The sequence below is a fragment of the Xyrauchen texanus genome, chromosome 32, assembly GCF_025860055.1.
Source record: "Xyrauchen texanus isolate HMW12.3.18 chromosome 32, RBS_HiC_50CHRs, whole genome shotgun sequence".
Classification (NCBI taxonomy): domain Eukaryota; kingdom Metazoa; phylum Chordata; class Actinopteri; order Cypriniformes; family Catostomidae; genus Xyrauchen; species Xyrauchen texanus.
This window is the reverse complement of record NC_068307.1, coordinates 8791539-8814252: the sequence shown is the minus strand read 5'-3', so window position 1 is coordinate 8814252 and position 22714 is coordinate 8791539. Positions and strand designations below refer to the sequence as shown.

Sequence of the window (22714 nt, the reverse complement as noted above, 5' to 3'; positions counted from 1 at the left end):
CAGAGAGTCCAGCCGCGACGTGTCCTGTGGCAACCGCTCCTTCAAGGAAGCGTTCAAATTACCCCTGAAGAAGGCCACCAGGGTTGAGCCCGGAAGTCCTAGACGCTCGCCAGCTCGAGGAAAACGCTAATGTGGTCTTCAATCAGACGGTCTTCTTGTCTTAGGCTGAGTAGGAGAAAGTTAGCCCGTTGAACCGCTGGATCCATAGTGTGGTCGATGGTTCTGTTACGAATGGTGAGGAAGCAGGACAAGACAGACAATAGGTGCGGATCCAAACTCGGTTTTATTAAATAATAAGAGGAACACAAAACACTGGAACAAAATAAACGGTCCACGATTGGAAAAGTAACACAAACACAAACACAAACACAAACACAAACACAAACACAAACACAAACACAAACACAAACACAAACACAAACACAAACTAACACATGGGTGAAAAGAACACTAACACTGGAACATAACATACAACGATCGACAAACAAACAGCGGAAAGGCAGGGTTTAAATACACAAAGGAACAAACAAGGGAATGAGGGACACCTGGAGGAAACAATCAAGGGAACACCAATCATAAAAATGAACTACAAAGGACTACAGAAAACCAAACAGGAAACAGGAACTAAACTAAACTTCAACATAAAAGCATTAAACAAAAGACAACAGTGAACATGACAACTACAAAGGACTACAAAAAACCAAACAGGAAACAGGAACTAAACTAAACTTCAACATAAAAGCACAAAAAAGAACAAAAGACAACAATGAACATGACAGTCGGCCTGTATGGCTGGTGCCACAGCCAACTAAGCAGACCAAGATTTGGAATGTATTATAGTGTTATGTGGAAAATAAATTAGCTTTAAATAAATAAATATGTCATGTACAATTTTGGGCTATTTCTACAGCTTGCGCCTCACCCAGGCTTTCTTATTTGCCTCCACATACAAGGTAATATTAGGAGCATCTTAGTATATAATAATATTATTAACCAATTGAAAGTTGGTGAGTGGAATTTGCATGCCACTCCCTCGGACATATATATATAAGTATATATATATATATATATATATATACTGGTATATAAGGAGCTGGAATGCATACGCTCATTCAGACTTCTTCTTCGGAGCCGAGTGGTTGTATTCACTGAGCTGAATTACTCTGCCGTCCATTCATATCTTATTCTCACGAGCTGTTAGTCTCTATGGCGCATTACAGCAGTTCTCCCCCTCTTGCACCGGTGTTGTTCAGGGAAGCACCCCTGGGCGCTTCAACAGCAGAGAAAATTAAGAGCATATTTTCTCTAACAGCGAATATATTTCGTACTAAATGAGTGGCATTTATGAAAGCATCTTTTTCAAGATGCCTTTTCGTATGTGTGTTATTCCTGGTTGCGGTCACTGTTTGGATGATTCATGCCCTCATTGTGAGAGCATGACCATGGCTACGTTGCGGTCGTGGCTTTACTTCATCAGAGGGAAAGTCACCCCAACGGCACCCTGGCTCGGTCCTTCTACCTACTGGTATGAGGCTGAGTCGGTGAGCACTGGGGGCGATTTGGGGACTTTAATGTGAGCTTCTCTGCTGGGAAACCCTCCACGAACCTCCCATTCTCCAGCACGCTCGTATGCCCCGGTTGCATGCTGGGAAGTGACCGCGGGCCCGTCTCAGGGCGAGTCATGTCTGATGTGAAAGACTCGGCTGGAGTCCCACCCTCGGGTGCGGTATCCCAGTCGCAGGCTGACGTGGAACTGGCGGTCATGCTTGCCTGGGCAGCCGCTAGTGTTGGGCTGGAGTGGAACCCTCTGCTCCCCCCCAAACCCTTGCTGCACGACTATTGATTCCATGGCCAAGAGTGCCAATCACGGCCAAACTCCACCCCCTGTTCCTTTCTTACCGTGGTGGCTGCACTTCTACACAGCCATAATCGAGTCCATCCTCACATCCTCCATCACTATCTGGTATGCTGCTACTACTGCGAAGGACAAGGGCAGACTGCAGTGTGTCATACGGTCTGCAGAGAAGGTGATTGGCTGCAATCTGCCGCCGCTCCGGGACCTGTACGCCTCCAGGACCCTGAAGCGTGCTGGAAAGATTGTGGCTGATCTCTCCCACCCCAGCCACAATCTCTTTGAGTCACTCCCCTCTGGCATAAGGCTGAGGTCCATCAGGACAAAAACCTCATGCCACAAGAACAGTTTCTTCCCATCCGCCACTTGCCTTTTTCAACAAGGCCCGGTACCCACCCTGACACTCTCCACACTCCACCTCTGGCTCTACATGCCACTGTACTTACTCTGCTGCTCTTTTTTATTTATTCTTACTTTTAATATATACTGTGTGGACATTTATATTTATATTGCTTATATTTTAATATAACAGCTGGGAGGAGGCCTCGGGGAAGACCCAGGACTAGGTGGAGAGATTACATCTCCACACTGGTCTGGGAACGCCTCGGGGTCCCCCAGTCAGAGTTGGTTAATGTGGCTCGGGATAGGGAAGTTTGGGGCCCCCTGCTGGAGCAGCTGCCCCCGCGACCCGACTTCGGATAAGCGGTTGAAGATGGATGGATGGATGGATGGATATTTTAATATTTGTTTATTATATTTAGAGAATGTGTGATGCGCTACAACACCAAAACAAATTCCTTGTATGCGTAAAAAACATACTTGGCAATAATGCTTTTTCTGATTCTGATTCTGATTACAGCCCGCTCCTGATTTGCGAACTCCAACGCAATCACTACCCTCGACGTTGGGGCGGCAAGGGGGTACTCGGTGATTCCTCAGGTGGATCTGGCGGTCGCAGTGCACTTGTGCCCGCTGAGCGCCGCCACCTGGCGGAGTCGTCCGAGGCTCCCGTCCAGGGCTAAGGCCTACGGCTGGATATGCCACCTCCTCTCTGCATGCCATGGCTCTCCTGCAGGTGCACCAAGCCAAGGCATTTAAAGAGCTGCACGAGGGTAATCCTGACCCTGGATTGATGCAGGATCTGCACTCAGCGACCGATCTTGCCCTCTTGGAAATGACGGTGGTCTCTCAGGCAGGCGATGTCCACCCTGGTGGTCCAGGAATACCACCTTTGGCTCAATCTAGTTGAGTCGAGAGAGGCTGACAAGGTTCGATTCCTTGATGCCCCCCATCTTCCCAGGTTGGCCTGTACGGAAACACCGTTGGAGACTTCGCATGGCAGTTTTTGACGGTGAGGAAGCAAACGGAGCCTCTTCAACAGCTCTAGTCTGCTTGTCACCAACGGTGCACGTCCAATGTTTTCATTACATTGAAATTTTGAATCCGTGGCCAGGCAACTCCCCGGATCTTAATCCCATAGAGAACTTGTGGTCAATCCTCAAAAGGCGAGTGGACAAGCAGAACGCCGCATATTGTGATCAACTCCGAGCACTAATAAGGCAAGAATGGATCTCAATCAGTCAGGGTTTGGCCCAGAAGCTGATATCCAGCATGCCAGAGCGAATTGCAGAGGTTATGAAGAACAAGGGTCAACACTGTAAATATTGACTCTTTGCATAAAATTTGTATGAAACACTTATCGTTGTTTTCCAGTATACCATAGAAACATGTGAAAAAAGTATCTACATATACTGAAGCAGCAAACTTTGCAAAACACAAAATTTATATCACTGCCAATAAATTTTGGCCACGTCTGTAGGTGTAATCATTCATAATGCACAAATACAAATACCTCCACATGTATTTTTAGGTCTATATTGACAAGCAAAGATTCTTAGATGCCTGTAATACTGTATACACACATTCTTACTTTAAATTATACAATATGTATGCACTTGTTTTTGTGCTGTTTTTTCATTTTGTTTCTGTGCGACTCTTCAGGTAAAAGCATTTTTATATTGTTGCCCCAATGTTTTAGGCAGTTTTACTTTTAATGACATGTTATCCCTAATACAATTAATATAAAACTAAATCTGATGAACTTTTGCCCCGATTTATTGATTTTTGATCGCTGAGCACGTTGATTGCATATTTTAATCTTCTTTAATTGTGGATATTCAATTTTGTGGTGATAAAAATATGTAATAACTTCAAAGGTAATCACGCCATACAGTAATGTGCCAGTTATATGACTAGTTATTAATTTATTGCCCAAATATGATGAAGCCAGCACTTATCGCTTGTACTTTGGAACTATTAATAATGTATAAATATGCATGAGCATTAACAGCTTTCACCAAACAGCTCCTTCTCAGTGCAGCTGACACAGGTAAAGAGAAAAGCTTTTCACTTTTTCAATGTTTAATTGTTACTTTAATCATTGTAATAGTTTGTAATAGTAAATTATGTTCATATGGTTTTGCACACAAATCATTTTAGCTTTTATCAACTATGACAGTTCCACTGTGCAAAATGTGCTATTGCAGGCTAGTAAATTCTTTTTTAATTTGATGTATAGTTTATTTCATTTTTTTCCAGCTCAAATTCTGAAGAATACTTGTTTGGCATCAACATCAAAATGACTAAATTAACCCTTTTAGCAGGTACATTCCATACTTATATTAAATTATGTTGTATTTTACTATGAACAGTTTACTTTATACTTAACTATGTTGTCTTTTGTGTAGGGCTTGGACTCTTGCTAACACTTCAGATTGGTGAGAATCACTTATGAATACATTTTTCATTACACTAAAACTCTTTCACTGATGCTTTGTCGAAAATAAAAAAAATAAAATGTTTATGGGTTATGAACTATTGCTAATATCAGAATTTCTTATAGTGGCCTCTACAAAGCTGGTGTGCTACATGACCAACTGGGCCCAATACAGACCTGGCAATGGAAAGTTCACCCCGGAGAATGTTGATCCCTTCCTCTGCACTCATGTCATCTATTCTCTGGCCACCATCAGCCCCAAAAATGAGATCACGACCATAGAATATAATGATGAAATCATGTACAAGTCACTAAACGACTTGAAAAATGTGTAAGTAAAGGCTGATTCTTTAGTAAATAAACAAGCTTTACAGTGCATTGTAATTATGAACATGATTTAACTAACATGAATCAAGGTTTTAAAGCTTTTGGTGGTCCATGAATCAAGTTCAAGTCTTTGAGCATTTATATTTGAATCTAATTTCTAGAAATCCTCAATTGAAGACGATGCTGTCTGTTGGAGGTACAGTCGACGGCATTAGCCCGTAAGTGATACACAGTTTACATCATGTGCATGTCCTAAAACTTGAAACATATGACATACAGTGTATACATATCCACATTCTCACTATAATAATAACTGTAATATTGTGCACTTTTGATTGTTCTCTATTGACAAAAATGGAACATGATTAGTTCAGGGGGAAAAAGTGTGCTAAATCAGACTGGGCTGAAAGAAAATAGCTTGAAAGTCCTAGGAGCAGTTATAGTCAGAATTGTTCAATGAAAGTTTATGGGAATTTTGGATTTTTGGGTAATCCGATCAGCTAGAAAACATACACTGAAACAACCCGAATTAGAATAGGCTGAATGCTGAATAATTATGAGGTGTATGTGCTGTTGCTTGAAAGCTCTAGGAGGGGTTAGAGTCTCTTACAATTTGGTCTTGGCCAGGTTAGGGATTTCGAAAACACTCTAATCCAAATTTGTACAATAACAGTATGTTGGCTTTGTATGTCAATAAAATAAATGGATATACTGATAATTACAAAACTGCTTCATATTTTGGTTTATATCGTAATCCAGGCTTCCTCTGCCAACACATTTAACATGAGTTACTCTGCCACTCTTTGCACTCCAGATTTATTCAAATGGTGTCGACTCCAGAAACCCGCAAGACTTTTATCCGTTCTGCAATGTTATTTCTGCGTGCCCACAACTTTGATGGTTTGGACATTGACTGGGAATACCCTGCCCACAACGGCAGCCCACCTGAGGACAAGGAGAGGTTTACTACATTCATCAAGGTGAGTTGGCTATAAATGTTAATAAATGTTAATTATTTTGTTCGCTCTCATTAAAGATATATTTCACCCCAAATAATTGTCATCATTTACTCACCCTTATGTTGTTCCAAACCGTATGACTTAATTTCTTCCATGAAACACAAAAGATGTGAGACTAAGCAGAATAATGGATCTTTTTCTCATACAATGTAAGTGAATGGAGACCGAGGCTAACATTCTGTCATACTGGTTTGGAACAACATGAGGTTGAGTAAATTATGACAGAAGTTTCCTCTTTTTGGGTGAACTGTCTCATTCTGTCTCTGCAATTTGACTGTTTGTGTTTACTTTCTATGACTTTGGGACTGACTTTGTCTCTTCTGTGTGAAAATCCACAGGAATTGAGGCTAGCAATTGAGCAGGAGGCCGGAGACGTGAAGAAAACACCATTTGTGCTGTCATGCAGAGTTGCCGCCTTTACGTCCACTATTGAAAAAGCTTATGAGGTCGCTGCAGTTTCAGGGTAAGTTTGCTACAACTGAGGTCCATCAAGTTCCATAAAGCGAAAATAAGGTGAAAGCACATATAAAACTTCCTCAATCTTCCCGTCATTATAGTCTGCTGGACTTCTTGAGCATCATGACCCATGAATACCACGGCCATTGGGATCCAGTGACAGGACACAACAGCCCCCTCTACCGGAGCTCCTTTGACAGTGATGTTGACATGAACATTGTAAGTGTGACATCCATAAATTCACATTCAAAATCTAAAATAGTGTCCCATGTAAAATCTTCTACTTTCTTCATTAGGACGCCTCTGTGAAATACTGGCTGAACGGTGGCGCTCCAGCTGATAGAGTGCTCGTTGGCTTCCCCACATACGGACGGACATTCACGCTCAAAACTGCAGAAACAGGTCTCGGTGCCCCAGCCAATGGCCCTGCTGGTGCTGGACCCTACACACGTGATGCAGGATACTGGTCCTATTATGAGGTTTTAACATGTTAAATCACACTTATTTAGTTAGTCCCAAAAGTATCTGAAAATATATGATCAGTGGTTCTCAACTTGTTTGGACCAACAACAAAGACAACAAGTGTCGACCCAGAACTGCACCAGAATTAACAAAATACATATGCATAATTATTAACATGACATCAGCTTCCATATGACTCGCATCAACACTGCCAAATACACTGTTGGATGTATACGATTACTAAGTAATTAGTTAATGTAATGTAATTACTTTTTATTCAAGAAAAAGAAATGTAATGCATTACAATTTAAATTCTAGTAATCAGATTACAGTTACTGATTTTCAATTAAAGTAATTACTTTTAAGTACATGAATTGTGCTAAAGTAATATGTATAACACATTTAAAATATTAATTCATATGTATGTCTGCTCAATAGTTTGTCTGTGACAGCTGAAGTGTGTGCGACAATCAATGAGGAAATTCAGACATTTTGAATTTGAGGGGAAAACCAAAAACATTTCTAGGAAAAGTGATTTAGAAAGTAATAATTAGTAATGCAATTACTTTTTACATTAAGTAATCAGAAAAGTAACCTGATGGATTGCTTTTTTTGAGTAATTTACCCAACACTGATCAGGATTGAAGCATCTCTGCAATGTTCTAGGATGGATAGTTTATGGTTATACAAATTAAACCTAAAAATAACCATAGGAGAACGTTCTGTTTAAGTTGCCAATGACATTTCGAGGCGTCTGCCAATGATTACCAGACAATTTGCATATATGAAAAGTCAGTCTTTTTAATATCACAGGTTTTTACCTCACTAATGTTGTCTTTTAAATTACAAAGAAACAAAAACTGTCACAGTTCTTGAAAATAATGTTTCATAATTTACTTTATACGTAAATGTTAACCTATTGTTTGCAAAAATACAGTAAAATCAGCAAGAACATCCCAATACCTTTACGTACACGATTCCTCATTACTTTTTACAACAAATGTACTGTTTTAAAGCAATTGCCAGGACTTATTTCTTTTTCTGAATACAGATTTTCAGTGATTAATATGCACCTCTGCCTCCATCTCTATGTGAAAGCTGCGTAGCACATGGAGCAAACACTATGCCAAATATTATATTAGTATTAGCCATATTACCAGTGACAAATACATTTGCAACAAAATACAATAAAAAGTTTGGTTTGATGCTCAGTCTATGATGTCAACAACAAAAGTTCTCTCTACCTTGTAAACCTATTTATTTCGCTGTCCAAACTATGCACAGTTATGTGGTAAATTGCATTTTAAAATGAGCATTTAGCATTGTTTTTCCCTGCTATCTGTGACCTATTCAAAACATGACCCACCAGCCGAGAACCACTTTATTCATTTCACATTAAGTGTATCAGTTCACCAAATCTAGGTCCAATGCATTTTGAAGTTTGACTTTGCAAGATGTGTCAGAACAACACAAAGATTATGGAATGTTTTGTGATCCACAGATCTGCCCCATGGAATCAAGTGCCACATTGGGATGGATTGAGGAGCAGAAGGTGCCCTATGCAGTTCAAGGAGATGCTTGGGTGGGCTATGACAACCGTGAAAGCTTTGCTGCTAAGGTAATTGAATGTCTGTCTGTCAAATATGCAGAAAAATGTAAGACAGTGCAAGGTTTGACCTCCGTCCCCTTATTCTGACTACTCTTCTGTGACTTTGCTTAAACAGGTGCAGTGGCTTAACTCCATGAACTTGGGTGGAGCCTCAGTGTACACCTTAGATTTGGACGATTTTGCTGGCCGTTTCTGTGATCAAGGAGCTTACCCTCTTGTCAACCATCTGCGCAACTCATTAGGTTAATAAACACTTTGAAAGGATTATATGATGCAGAAAATTTCATACAAGCCATGCTTGTGTAAATAATGCAGTCTTAAATTAATTTTGTCCTTTCTATTTTCACAGGTTTCCCTCCCAAACCCACCACTACACCAGGACCTACCACAACCGCCGACCCCCTCAGCTCCTTCTGTGCTGCTAAACCAGATGGTTTGTACCCCAACCCTGCTGATGAGACCACTTACTTCCATTGCTTCCGTGGAAACACGTACCTGCAGAAATGCCAGCCTGGTCTGGTCTTTGTCGATTCTTGTAAATGTTGTGACTGGCCTTAAGCGGAACATCAAATATTGCAAATATTCCACTCCTTACATTTAAATCCATTACTCCTGTTCAATAGAGCTGTCAAGAATTTCCTTGTTGTAAATTGATGTCCTCTTATTCCTTTCATTTTCAATAGAAATATTTACGTCTTCTACACAAAGCTGCTCTTCTAAAGAATAAAACAATGCTAAAGACAAACCTTTTTTTATGAATAATCTCATGAAACTCTGCAATTTTGCTCCTGTTATTCATATTAAGATAATAAACATTCTTACCATGAAAACTTTGCCATTTTTGTTTGAATTCTTAATGGTTCTTAACACTGCTTTCAACACATTGACTCATGACTGTCGACTCTGCTCTCATTTTACTAACAATCTGGCAACCATCAGCAATGATAACCTACTGTACAGGTAGCAATTAGTAGAACTTTTGACACCATGCATGAAAGAAACCAAAAAAAAAAATGCTGCATTTAAAGGTTATGTGTGAAGGTGTGTTTAAAATGTGTAATAAAAGTGCTAGACTTTAGGCACTGAAAGTGTCGATTCAAACTGCTTACATGTCGGTGTTACAAATGGTGTGGAAGCAGGACAAGACAGACGAGAGGTGTGGATCCAAACACGGTTTTATTAAATAAGAGGAACACAAAACACTGGAACAAAATAAACGGTACACGATGGGAAAAGTAACTCAAACACAAACTAACACACGGGTGAAAAGAACACTAACACTGGTACATAACATACAACGATCGACAAACAAACAGAGGAAAGGCAGGGTTTAAATACACAAAAAGGAACAAACAAGGGAATGAGGGACACTTGGAGGAAACAATCAAGGGAACACCAATCATAAAAATGAACTACAAAGGACTACAGAAAACCAAACAGGAAACAGGAACTAAACTAAACTTCAACATAAAAGCATAAAACAAAAGACAACAGTGAACATGACAACTACAAAGGACTACAAAAAACCAAACAGGAAACAGGAACTAAACTAAACTTCAACATAAAAGCACAAAAAAGAACAAAAGACAACAATGAACATGACAGTCGGCCTGTATGGCTGGTGCCACAGCCAACTAAGCAGACCAAGATTTGGAATGTATTATAGTGTTATGTGGAAAATAAATTAGCTTTAAATAAATAAATATGTCATGTACAATTTTGGGCTATTTCTACAGCTTGCGCCGCACTCAGGCTTTCTTATTTGCCTCCACATACAAGGTAATATTAGGAGCATCTTAGTATATAATAATATTATTAACACACATCAGGCAAGCTCCTATCCCCACCAACAAATCTGACAATGTTTTTATTATATGAGTTACCTCAAAAGTTATCTAACTGATGAACATCAGTTCCCCTTCTGTCACTCACTCGACGCTGTGTCAATGAATGACACTAGTGGTCACTCTTGGGAGCCCCAGACATCTCTGATCTTTGAGAAAAGGCGATATGAAAATTGGTGAGTGGAATTTGCATGCCACTCCCTCGGACATATATATATATAAGTATATATATATATATATACTGGTATATAAGGAGCTGGAATGCATACACTCATTCAGACTTCTTCTTCGGAGCCGAGTGGTTGTATTCACTGAGCTGAATTACTCTGCCGTCCATTCATATCTTATTCTCACGAGCTGTTAGTCTCTATGGCGCATTACAGCAGTTCTCCCCCTCTTGCACCGGTGTTGTTCAGGAAAGCACCCCTGGGCACTTCAACAGCAGAGACAATTAAGAGCATATTTTCTCTAACAGCAAATATATTTCGTACTAAATGAGTGGCACTTATGAAAGCATCTTTTTCAAGATGCCTTTTCGTATGTGTGTTATTCCTGGTTGCGGTCACTGTTTGGATGATTCATGCCCTCATTGTGAGAGCATGACCATGGCTACGTTGCGGTCGTGGCTTTACTTCATCAGAGGGAAAGTCACCCCAACGGCACCCTGCCTCGGTCCTTCTACCTATGGGTATGAGGCTGAGTCGGTGAGCACTGGGGGCGATTTGGGGACTTTAATGTGAGCTTCTCTGCTGGGAAACCCTCCACGAACCTCCCATTCTCCAGCACGCTCGTATGCCCCGGTTGCATGCTGGGAAGTGACCGCGGGCCCGTCTCAGGGCGAGTCATGTCTGATGTGAAAGACTCGGCTGGAGTCCCACCCTCGGGTGCGGTATCCCAGTCGCAGGCTGACGTGGAACTGGCGGTCATGCTTGCCTGGGCAGCCGCTAGTGTTGGGCTGGAGTGGAACCCTCTGCTCCCCCCCAAACCCTTGCTGCACCACTATTGATTCCATGGCCAAGAGTGCCAATCACGGCCAAGCTCCACCCCCTGTTCCTTTCTTACCGTGGTGGCTGCACTTCTACACAGCCATAATCGAGTCCATCCTCACATCCTCCATCACTATCTGGTATGCTGCTACTACTGCGAAGGACAAGGGCAGACTGCAGTGTGTCATCCGGTCTGCAGAGAAGGTGATTGGCTGATTTGCGAACTCCAACGCAATCACTATCCTCGACGTTGGGGCGGCAAGGGGGTACTCGGTGATTCCTCAGGTGGATCTGGCGGTCGCAGTGCACTTGTGCCAGCTGAGCGCCGCCACCTGTTGGAGTCGTCCGAGGCTCCCGTCCAGGGCTAAGGCCTACGGCTGGACATGCCACCTCCTCTCTGCATGCCATGGCTCTCCTGCAGGTGCACCAAGCCAAGGCATTTAAAGAGCTGCACGAGGGTAATCCTGACCCGGGATTGATGCAGGATCTGCACTCGGCGACCGATCTTGCCCTCTTGGAAATGACGGTGGTCTCTCAGGCAGGCGATGTCCACCCTGGTGGTCCAGGAATACCACCTTTGGCTCAACCTAGTTCGATTCCTTGACGCCCCCCATCTTCCCAGGTTGGCCTGTACGGAAACACCGTTGGAGACTTCGTATGGCAGTTTTTGATGGTGAGGAAGCAAACGGAGCCTCTTCAACAGCTCTACTCTGCTTGTCACCAACGGTGCACGTCTAATGTTTTCATTACATTGAAATTTTGAATCCGTGGCCAGGCAACTCCCCGGATCTTAATCCCATAGAGAACTTGTGGTCAATCCTCAAAAGGCGAGTGGACAAGCAGAACGCCGCATATTGTGATCAACTCCGAGCACTAATAAGGCAAGAATGGATCTCAATCAGTCAGGGTTTGGCCCAGAAGCTGATATCCAGCATGCCAGAGCGAATTGCAGAGGTTATGAAGAACAAGGGTCAACACTGTAAATATTGACTCTTTGCATAAATTTTGTGTTTTTGCCAATAAAAGCCTTTAAAACGTATGAAACACTTATCGTTGTTTTCCAGTATACCATAGAAACATGTGAAAAAAGTATCTACATATACTGAAGCAGCAAACTTTGCAAAACACAAAATTTATATCACTGCCAATAAATTTTGGCCACGTCTGTAGGTGTAATCATTCATAATGCACAAATACAAATACCTCCACATGTATTTTTAGGTCTATATTGACAAGCAAAGATTCTTAGATGCCTGTAATACTGTATACACACATTCTTACTTTAAATTATACAATATGTATGCACTTGTTTTTGTGCTGTTTTTTCATTTTGTTTCTGTGCGACTCTTCAGGTAAAAGCATTTTTATATTGTTGCCCCAATGTTTTAGGCAGTTTTACTTTTAATGACATGTTATCCCTAATACAATTAATATAAAACTAAATCTGATGAACTTTTGCCCCGATTTATTGATTTTTGATTGCTGAGCACGTTGATTGCATATTTTAATCTTCTTTAATTGTGGATATTCAATTTTGTGGTGATAAAAAAAAATGTAATAACTTCAAAGGTAATCACGCCATACAGTAATGTGCCAGTTATATGACTAGTTATTAATTTATTGCCCAAATATGATGAAGCCAGCACTTATCGCTTGTACTTTGGAACTATTAATAATGTATAAATATGCATGAGCATTAACAGCTTTCACCAAACAGCTCCTTCTCAGTGCAGCTGACACAGGTAAAGAGAAAAGCTTTTCAATTTTTCAATGTTTAATTGTTACTTTAATCATTGTAATAGTTTGTAATAGTAAATTATGTTCATATGGTTTTGCACACAAATCATTTTAGCTTTTATCAACTATGACAGTTCCACTGTGCAAAATGTGCTAATGCAGGCTAGTAAATTCTTTTTAATTTGATGTATAGTTTATTTCATTTTTTTCCAGCTCGAATTCTGAAGAATACTTGTTTGGCATCAACATCAAAATGACTAAATTAACCCTTTTAGCAGGTACATTCCATACTTATATTAAATTATGTTGTATTTTACTATGAACAGTTTACTTTATACTTAACTATGTTGTCTTTTGTGTAGGGCTTGGACTCTTGCTAACACTTCAGATTGGTGAGAATCACTTATGAATACATTTTTCCTTACTCTAAAACTCTTTCACTGATGCTTTGTCGAAAATAAAAAAAATAAAATGTTTATGGGTTATGAACTATTGCTAATATCAGAATTTCTTATAGTGGCCTCTACAAAGCTGGTGTGCTACATGACCAACTGGGCCCAATACAGACCTGGCAATGGAAAGTTCACCCCGGAGAATGTTGATCCCTTCCTCTGCACTCATGTCATCTATTCTCTGGCCACCATCAGCCCCAAAAATGAGATCACGACCGTAGAATATAATGATGAAATCATGTACAAGTCACTAAACGACTTGAAAAATGTGTAAGTAAAGGCTGATTCTTTAGTAAATAAACAAGCTTTACAGTGCATTGTAATTATGAACATGATTTAACATGATTTAACTTTAAAGCTTTTGGTGGTCCATGAATCAAGTTCAAGTCTTTGAGCATTTATATTTGAATCTAATTTCTAGAAATCCTCAATTGAAGACGATGCTGTCTGTTGGAGGTACAGTCGACGGCATTAGCCCGTAAGTGATACACAGTTTACATCATGTGCATGTCCTAAAACTTGAAACATATGACATACAGTGTATACATATCCACATTCTCACTATACTAATAACTGTAATATTGTGCACTTTTGATTGTTCTCTATTGACAAAAATGGAACCTGATTAGTTCAGGGGGAAAAAGTGTGCTATGTCAGACTGGGCTGAAAGAAAATAGCTTGAAAGTCCTAGGAGCAGTTATAGTCAGAATTGTTCAATGAAAGTTTATGGGAATTTTGGATTTTTGGGTAATCCGATCAGCTAGAAAAGATACACTGAAACAACCCGAATTAGAATAGGCTGAATGCTGAATAATTATGAGGTGTATGTGCTGTTGCTTGAAAGCTCTAGGAGGGGTTAGAGTCTCTTACAATTTGGTCTTGGCCAGGTTAGGGATTTCGAAAACACTCTAATCCAAATTTGTACAATAACAGTATGTTGGCTTTGTATGTCAATAAAATAAATGGATATACTGATAATTACAAAACTGCTTCATATTTTGGTTTATATCGTAATCCAGGCTTCCTCTGCCAACACATTTAACATGAGTTACTCTGCCACTCTTTGCACTCCAGATTTATTCAAATGGTGTCGACTCCAGAAACCCGTAAGACTTTTATCCGTTCTGCAATGTTATTTCTGCGTGCCCACAACTTTGATGGTTTGGACATTGACTGGGAATACCCTGCCCACAACGGCAGCCCACCTGAGGACAAGGAGAGGTTTACTACATTCATCAAGGTGAGTTGGCTATAAATGTTAATAAATGTTAATTATTTTGTTCGCTTGCATTAAAGATATATTTCACCCCAAATAATTCTGTCATCATTTACTCAACCTTGTGTTGTTCCAAACCGTATGACTTACTTTCTTCCATGGAACACAAAAGATGTGAGACTAAGCAGAATAATGGATCTTTTTTCTCATACAATGTAAGTGAATGGAGACCGAGGCTAACATTCTCTCATACTGGTTTGGAACAACATGAGGTTGAGTAAATTATGACAGAAGTTTCCTCTTTTTGGGTGAACTGTCTCATTCTGTCTCTGCAATTTGACTGTTTGTGTTTACTTTCTATGACTTTGGGACTGACTTTGTCTCTTCTGTGTGAAAATCCACAGGAATTGAGGCTAGCAATTGAGCAGGAGGCCGGAGACGTGAAGAAAACACCATTTGTGCTGTCATGCAGAGTTGCCGCCTTTACGTCCACTATTGAAAAAGCTTATGAGGTCGCTGCAGTTTCAGGGTAAGTTTGCTACAACTGAGGTCCATCAAGTTCCATAAAGCGAAAATAAGGTGAAAGCACATATAAAACTTCCTCAATCTTCCCGTCATTTTAGTCTGCTGGACTTCTTGAGCATCATGACCCATGAATACCACGGCCATTGGGATCCAGTGACAGGACACAACAGCCCCCTCTACCGGAGCTCCTTTGACAGTGATGTTGACATGAACATTGTAAGTGTGACATCCATAAATTCACATTCAAAATCTAAAATAGTGTCCCATGTAAAATCTTCTACTCTCTTCATTAGGACGCCTCTGTGAAATACTGGCTGAACGGTGGCGCTCCGGCTGATAGAGTGCTCGTTGGCTTCCCCACATACGGACGGACATTCACGCTCAAAACTGCAGAAACAGGTCTCGGTGCCCCAGCCAATGGCCCTGCTGGTGCTGGACCCTACACACGTGATGCAGGATACTGGTCCTATTATGAGGTTTTAACATGTTAAATCACACTTATTTAGTTAGTCCCAAAAGTATCTGAAAATATATGATCAGTGGTTCTCAACTTGTTTGGACCAACAACAAAGACAACAAGTGTCGACCCAGAACTGCACCAGAATTAACAAAATACATATGCATAATTATTAACATGACATCGGCTTCCATATGACTCGCATCAACACTGCCAAATACACTGTTGGATGTATACGATTACTAAGTAATTAGTTACTGTAATCGAATTGCTTTTTATTCAAGAAAATAAAAAGTAATTAGTAATCAGATTACAGTTACTGATTTTCAATTAAAGTAATTACTTTTAAGTACATGAATTGTGCTAAAGTAATATGTATAACACATTTAAAATATTAATTCATATGTATGTCTGCTCGATAGTGTGTCTGTGACAGCTGAAGGGTGTGCGACAATCAATGAGGAAGTTTAGACATTTTGAATTTGAGGGGAAAACCAAAAACATTTCTAGCAAAAGTGATTTAGAAAGTAATAATTAGTAATGTGATTACTTTTTATATTAAGTAACCCGAAAAGTAACCTGATGGATTGCTGTTTTTGAGTAATTTACCCAACACTGATCAGGATTGAAGCATCTCTGCAATGTTCTAGGATGGATAGTTTATGGTTATACAAATTAAACCTAAAAATAACCATAGGAGAACGTTCTGTTTAAGTTGCCAATGACATTTCGAGGCGTCAGCCAATGATTACCAGACAATTTGCATATATGAAAAGTCAGTCTTTTTAATGTCACAGGTTTTTACCTCACTAATGTTGTCTTTTAAATTACAAAGAAACAAAAACTGTCACAGTTCTTGAAAATAATATTTCATAATTTACTTTATACGTAAATGTTAACCTATTGTTTGCAAAAATACAGTAAAATCAGCAAGAACATCCCAATACCTTTACGTACACGATTCCTCATTACTTTTTACAACAAATGTACTGTTTTAAAGCAATTGCCAGGACTTATTTCTTTTTCTGAATACAGATTTTCAGTGATTAATATGCACCTCTGCCTCCATCTCTATGTGAAAGCTGCTTAGCACATGGAGCAAACACTATGCCAAATATTATATTAGTATTAGCCATATTACCAGTGACAAATACATTTGCAACAAAATACAATAAAAAGTTTGGTTTGATGCTCAGTCTATGATGTCAACAACAAAAGTTTTCTCTACCTTGTAAACCTATTTATTTCGCTCTCCAAACAATGCACAGTTATGTGGTAAATTGCATTTAAAAATGTAAACAACACAAAGATTATGGAATGTTTTGTGGTCCACAGATCTGCCCCATGGAATCAAGTGCCACATTGGGATGGATTGAGGAGCAGAAGGTGCCCTATGCAGTTCAAGGAGATGCTTGGGTGGGCTATGACAACCGTGAAAGCTTTGCTGCTAAGGTAATTGAATGTCTGTCTGTCAAATGTGCAGAAAATTTTAAGACAATGCAAGGTTTGACCTATGTCCCCTTATTCTGACTACTCTTCTGTGACATTTGCTTAAACAGGTGCAGTGGCTTAACTCCATGAACTTGGGTGGAGCCTCAGTGTACACCTTAGATTTGGACGATTTTGCTGGCCATTTCTGTTATCAAGGAGCTTACCCTCTTGTCAACCATCTGCGCAACTCATTAGGTTAATAAACACTTTGAAAGGATTATCATGTTATGATGCAGAAAATTTCATACAAGCCATGCTTGTGTAAATAATGCAGTCTTAAATTAATTTTGTCCTTTCTATTTTCACAGGTTTCCCTCCCAAACCCACCACTACACCAGGACCTACCACAACCGCCGACCCCCTCAGCTCCTTCTGTGCTGCTAAACCAGATGGTTTGTACCCCAACCCTGCTGATGAGACCACTTACTTCCATTGCTTCCGTGGAAACACGTACCTGCAGAAATGCCAGCCTGGTCTGGTCTTTGTTGATTCTTGTAAATGTTGTGACTGGCCTTAAGCGGAACATCAAATATTGCAAATATTCCACTCCTTACATTTAAACCATTACTCCTGTTCAATAGAGCTGTCAAGAATTCCCTTGTTGTAAAATGATGTCCTCTTATTCCTTTCATTTTCAATAGAAATATTTACGTCTTCTACACAAAGCTGCTCTTCTAAAGAATAAAACAATGCTAAAGACAGACCTTTTTTATGAGAAATCTCATGAAACTGTGCAATTTTGCTCCTGTTATTCATATTAAGATAATAAACATTCTTACCATGAAAACTTTGCCATTTTTGTTTGAATTCTTAATGGTTCTTAACACTGCTTTCAACACATTGACTCATGGCTGTCGACTCTGCTCTCATTTTACTAACAATCTGGCGACTATCAGCAATGATAACCTACTGTACAGGTAGCAATTAGTAGAACTTTTGACACCATATATGCATGAAAGAAACTAACAGAATGCTGCATTTAAAGGCTATGTGTGAGGCTGTGTAAAAAATATGTAATAGAAGTGCTAGATTTTAGGGGTTGATAGTGTAAATTAAAACTGCTTACATGTCGGCCTTTATGGCTGGTGCCACAGCCAACTAAGCAGTCCAAAATGTGGAATGTATTATAGTGCTATGCAGAAAATAAATTAGCTTTAAATAAATAAATATGTCATGAAAAATGTTAGGCTATTTCTACAGCTTGCACCTCACCCAGGCTTTCTTGTTTTCCCCCTCATACACGGTAATATTAGGAGCATCATATCATATAATACAATTATTAACACACATCTGGCACATCTTCTACCCCCACCAACCAATCTGACCATTTATGATTTCATGGGTTACCGCAAAAGTAGCTTACTGATGAAGATCAGTTCCCCTTCTGTCGCTCTCTCCACGTTGTGTCAGAGAAGCGACACTAGGGGTCTCTCTTGAGCGCCGATATTCACCTCTGAACTATGAAAAAAGGCCAATGAGAGTTGGCACCCAGTATTTGCATGTCCCACCCCCAGACATACGGGTATTTAAGCGGCGCAAATACGGGAGTTCATTCAGAAAATTTCTTCGGAGCCGATGGGCGTGCATGTGGTCTGCTGCGAGTTACACACCAAGTTTCTGTTTAATCCTCAGACGCTCTGCATGCTGTTGGATCTGATGGCGCATAACAGCGGCTTTCTCATTTGTGAGTGCATTCTGTGCCCCTGGGCGCTTCAACAGCGCAGACAACTCGAAAGAGTTATTCTAAAAGAGTGAATTTCGCTCTAAAAGAGCAAAATACAGCGGCGTTGAACGTCCTTCTCAGGACGCGTCTTTCTAAATACGATTTTCCGCCTCTGTGTAGTTTCTGGATGCGTTGATTCTCCCCACCTCTGACGGCCATAAAAACTGCCTTGCATTCCTGGGTTGCGATCACACGCAGGCAGCGTTTTTATGAATGGTCTATGTTTTCAGTACGAGAACATAGCCATGACAGCATTGCGGTCGTAGGCTTTTTCTTGTAGTGAGAAAAAGCCGCTTCAGCCACCCCCCTGCGCCTCGCCTCCTTCCTACGGGATTGAGGCAGGCGCCGTGGGCGATGAAAACGATCTGGGGACAGTGACGGGCTCCGTTTCGCCGGGTGAACCCCCTCGAAACCCCCCGCCTCCCCGCCACGCTTGCTTGTTTCCGTCCGAGCTCGGAGTGAGCATTCTCTCCAATGGGTTATGTTTTCAGTGTGAGAACATAACCGCGGCAGCGTTGCGATCTCTGCTTTCTCTTGTAGTGAGAGAGAGCCATTTCAGCCGGCCCCCGCGCCTCGCCTCCTTCCTACGTGATTGAGGCAGGCGCCGCGGGCGATGGAGAACGATCTGGGGAGAATAACGGGACGCTTTCGCCGGGTAAATCCCCTCGAAAACCTCCCGCCTCCCCGGCACGCTTGCCTGCTTCCCCCGAGCTCGGTATTAGTGCGGTCCACTTAACAGCCTACCGTCCGGTCCCTCAAGCTCCCCGGCATTGGATGATGACATCGGAGAGCGTAACAGCGGCGTCGGATGCGGATAACTCTCCTGGGCCGCCACCTTCGGGTCTCCGCCCAGTCTGAGCCTGACGCAAGAAGGTCCGCTATGCTTCCCCGGGCTTAATTGGTTCCGCTGGCATGTGCGCCGCCACAGCCGTGCCCCGGATTCCTTCCCGGACGTGCATGACAAGCTGAGCAAGCCCAGCTTCCTCGCTCCTCCGCTCTCGCTACCCTCGGTGGTAGAACGGTCCCAGACCGCTCCCCCCTGCACGCCATGGCCCCCTCCTGCAAGTCCACCGGGCCAAGGCACTTCAAAATCTGCACTTGGGTGGTCCTGTTCTTGACGTGCTGCAGGAACTGCACTCAAACAGGCGATGGCCACTCCGTGGTCCAGAAACGCAACGATGGACAGGCAGTACGGGAGGCAGACAAAGCACGCTTTCTCAAACGCCCCTGTCTCCCAGCTCCGTCCATTCGGCGACACCACTTGACAACTTCACCCAGCAGTCCCCAGTGGTGAAGAAACAGACGAAGGCTATTTTCAAGCAAAACAACCATCCTGCCCTGCTGCAAACCTGCCACCAGGGGCCATGCCCTGTCTGCTCGCTGAGGGCGTCCTCCTGCGGCTTTCAAGAAGAAAGAAAGTGGTGCGCCGCCTCAACTAACAAGTGAGTGGGCCCAGATCTCAGCCCCAGCGTTGATCTCCCCGCAGAAGTTGGACGCCCATCGTCTCGCGGACCCCCTTGAGGACCCAGAAGGCTCCCAGGCGCTCCTGAGATGACAGACCCAGAGACCGAGACGTTAGCTCCGGAGCTGGTAAGACCACTCCGTTCCCCGGTGGATAGCCGGGAGGAGAATTTTTTGTTAAATTCTTTACACTCTATAGAGCTATTTCCTTGTTGTCTCTGGGGTCACCTGGCCCGCAAATGCCGTTCTCACGGCGCTCTGCTTTCAGGCCTCAACAGTCCCGACTCCATGGACGTGGTGTCCCCGCCTTCAGCCCCATGACTGTTCCCCGGCCGGCCGGTTCAGACGAGTCCAGAGGACGCCAGCATCAGACATCCTCCTCAGTCACGAACCCGCCCCCTGCCGGATGCGCGGAGCAAGGTAAGTGCTTTGAGTTTATTCTCAGCACCAGAGCCTCGGGACGCCACGTTGCCTCCCGACGCTGCGTTACCTGTTCCGCACCGCTGCGAAGCCCTGCCGGGTACGTCCAAAAAACTCACCCCCTAGCACGTGGCTTTCACTGCCCAACCCGTCACGCTGGCTGCACCGGACCATTCGACTCGGTTACGCAATTAAGTTTGCCAGGTCTCCGCCCCCCTTCGTGGGAGTACATTTTTCCGCAGTACACGGCCAACATGCCCATTCCCTGCGCGAAGAAATCGCATCCCTTCTATTAAAGGACGCGATAGAGCCTGTCCCTCCAACTGAAACGAAGAAGGGTTTCTACAGTCCTTACTTCGTTGTACCCAAGAAAGGCGGCGGCTTACGACCGATCTTGGACCTGCAAGTTTTCAATCGGACCTTGTCCAAACTCCCGTTCAAAATGCTCACCCAGAAACGAATTCTATCTGGCGTCCGGCATCTAGATTGGTTCGCAGCGGTAGACCTGAAGGAAGCGTACTTCCACGTCTCAATTTGCCCTCGACATCGACCCTTCCTATGGTTCGCGTTCGACGGCCAGGCGTATCAGTACAAAGTCCTCCCCTTCGGCCTGTCTCTGTCCCCTTGCGTCTTCACGAAAGTCGCAGAGGCAGCTCTTGCCCCGCTCCGAGAAGCCGGCATACGCATACTCAATTACCTTGACGACAGGCTTATACTGGCCCATTCCCGAGAATTACTATGCGCACACAGAGACCAGGTGCTCAGCCACCTCAGCCGTTTGGGGCTTCAGGTCAACTGGGAAAAGAGCAAGCTCTCCCCAGTCCAGAGCATCGCTTTTCTTGGTCTGGAGTTAGACTCAGTCTCAATGACAGCACGTCTCTCCAACGAGCGTGCTCAGTCAGTACTGAAATGCCTCGCTTCCTTCAAGCCAGGCACCGTGGTCCCGCTAAAACATTTTCAACAGCTCCTGGGGCATATGGCATCCTCCGCGGCGGCCGCGCCGCTGGGATTGATGCATATGAGACCACTTCAGCACTGGCTCCGGACTCGAGTCCCGAGACGAGCATGGCGCTGCGGCATGCACAACATAAAAGTTACCTCTGCCTGCCGCCAAACCTTCAAACCCTGGACAGACCTCTGCTTTCTAAGGGCAGGAGTACCCTTGCAGCAGGTGTCCCGGCGCGTTCTGGTCACAACCGACGCCTCCAAATTGGGTTGGGGCGCCGTGTGCAACGGGCGCGCAGCCACAGGCCGGTGGAACCGAGGCCCGCTGCGCTGGCACATCAACTGCCTAGAGCTGCTGGCTGTTTTTCTGGCCCTGCAGAAGTTTCTCCTGTTAATTCGGAACAAACACGTCCTAGTCAGGACAGACAGCACCACGGTCGTAGCCTACATAAACTGCCAAGGCAGAGTACGCTCCCTCCACATGTCACAGCTTGCCCGTCGTCTCTTCCTTTGGAGTCAGCAGCGACTCAACCTCAATGTGATAGCGGACGCGTTGTCAAGACAAAGCTTGCCTGGCGGAGAGTGGAGGCTCCACCCCCAGTCGGTCCAGCTGATTTGGGACCGGTTCGGCAAGGCTCAGATAGTCCTGTTTGCCTCCCAAGAAACCTCCCAATGCCCGCTCTGGTATGCCCGGACAGAGGCTCCCCTCGGGGCAGACGCGTTGGCACACAGCTGGCCTGCGGGGCTGCGCAAGTACGCATTTCCCCCAGTGAGCCTTCTTGCACAGGTGCTATGCAAGGTCAGGGAGGACGAGGAGCAAGTCATTCTGGTAGCCCCTTACTGGCCCACCCGGACTTGGTTTTCGGACCTCACGCTCCTCACGACAGCCCCTCCCTGGTGAATTCCCCTGAGGAGGGACCTTCTTTCTCAGGGACGGGGCAAGCTCTGGCACCCGC

The 22714-nt window shown here is 43.2% G+C and overlaps 2 protein-coding genes across 2 annotated transcripts; both read left to right on the top strand.

Moving 5' to 3' along the window:
* The first annotated feature begins 4455 nt into the window (after window positions 1-4455).
* Window positions 4456-9274, top strand: LOC127625944 (acidic mammalian chitinase-like). Its single transcript, XM_052101437.1, has 11 exons — window positions 4456-4515; window positions 4600-4629; window positions 4755-4959; window positions 5117-5173; window positions 5770-5935; window positions 6313-6437; window positions 6532-6649; window positions 6727-6909; window positions 8394-8510; window positions 8617-8743; window positions 8851-9274. The coding sequence occupies exons 1-11, from the start codon at window positions 4491-4493 to the stop codon at window positions 9057-9059; spliced, it is 1362 nt and encodes a 453-aa protein (XP_051957397.1). The 5' UTR covers window positions 4456-4490; the 3' UTR covers window positions 9060-9274.
* A 4010-nt stretch (window positions 9275-13284) lies between these two features.
* On the top strand, window positions 13285-17873 carry chia.1 (chitinase, acidic.1). The gene is made up of 11 exons (XM_052101438.1): window positions 13285-13346; window positions 13431-13460; window positions 13586-13790; window positions 13942-13998; window positions 14595-14760; window positions 15141-15265; window positions 15360-15477; window positions 15555-15737; window positions 17054-17170; window positions 17278-17404; window positions 17518-17873. The coding sequence occupies exons 1-11, from the start codon at window positions 13322-13324 to the stop codon at window positions 17724-17726; spliced, it is 1362 nt and encodes a 453-aa protein (XP_051957398.1). The 5' UTR covers window positions 13285-13321; the 3' UTR covers window positions 17727-17873.
* The last annotated feature ends 4841 nt before the right edge of the window (window positions 17874-22714 follow it).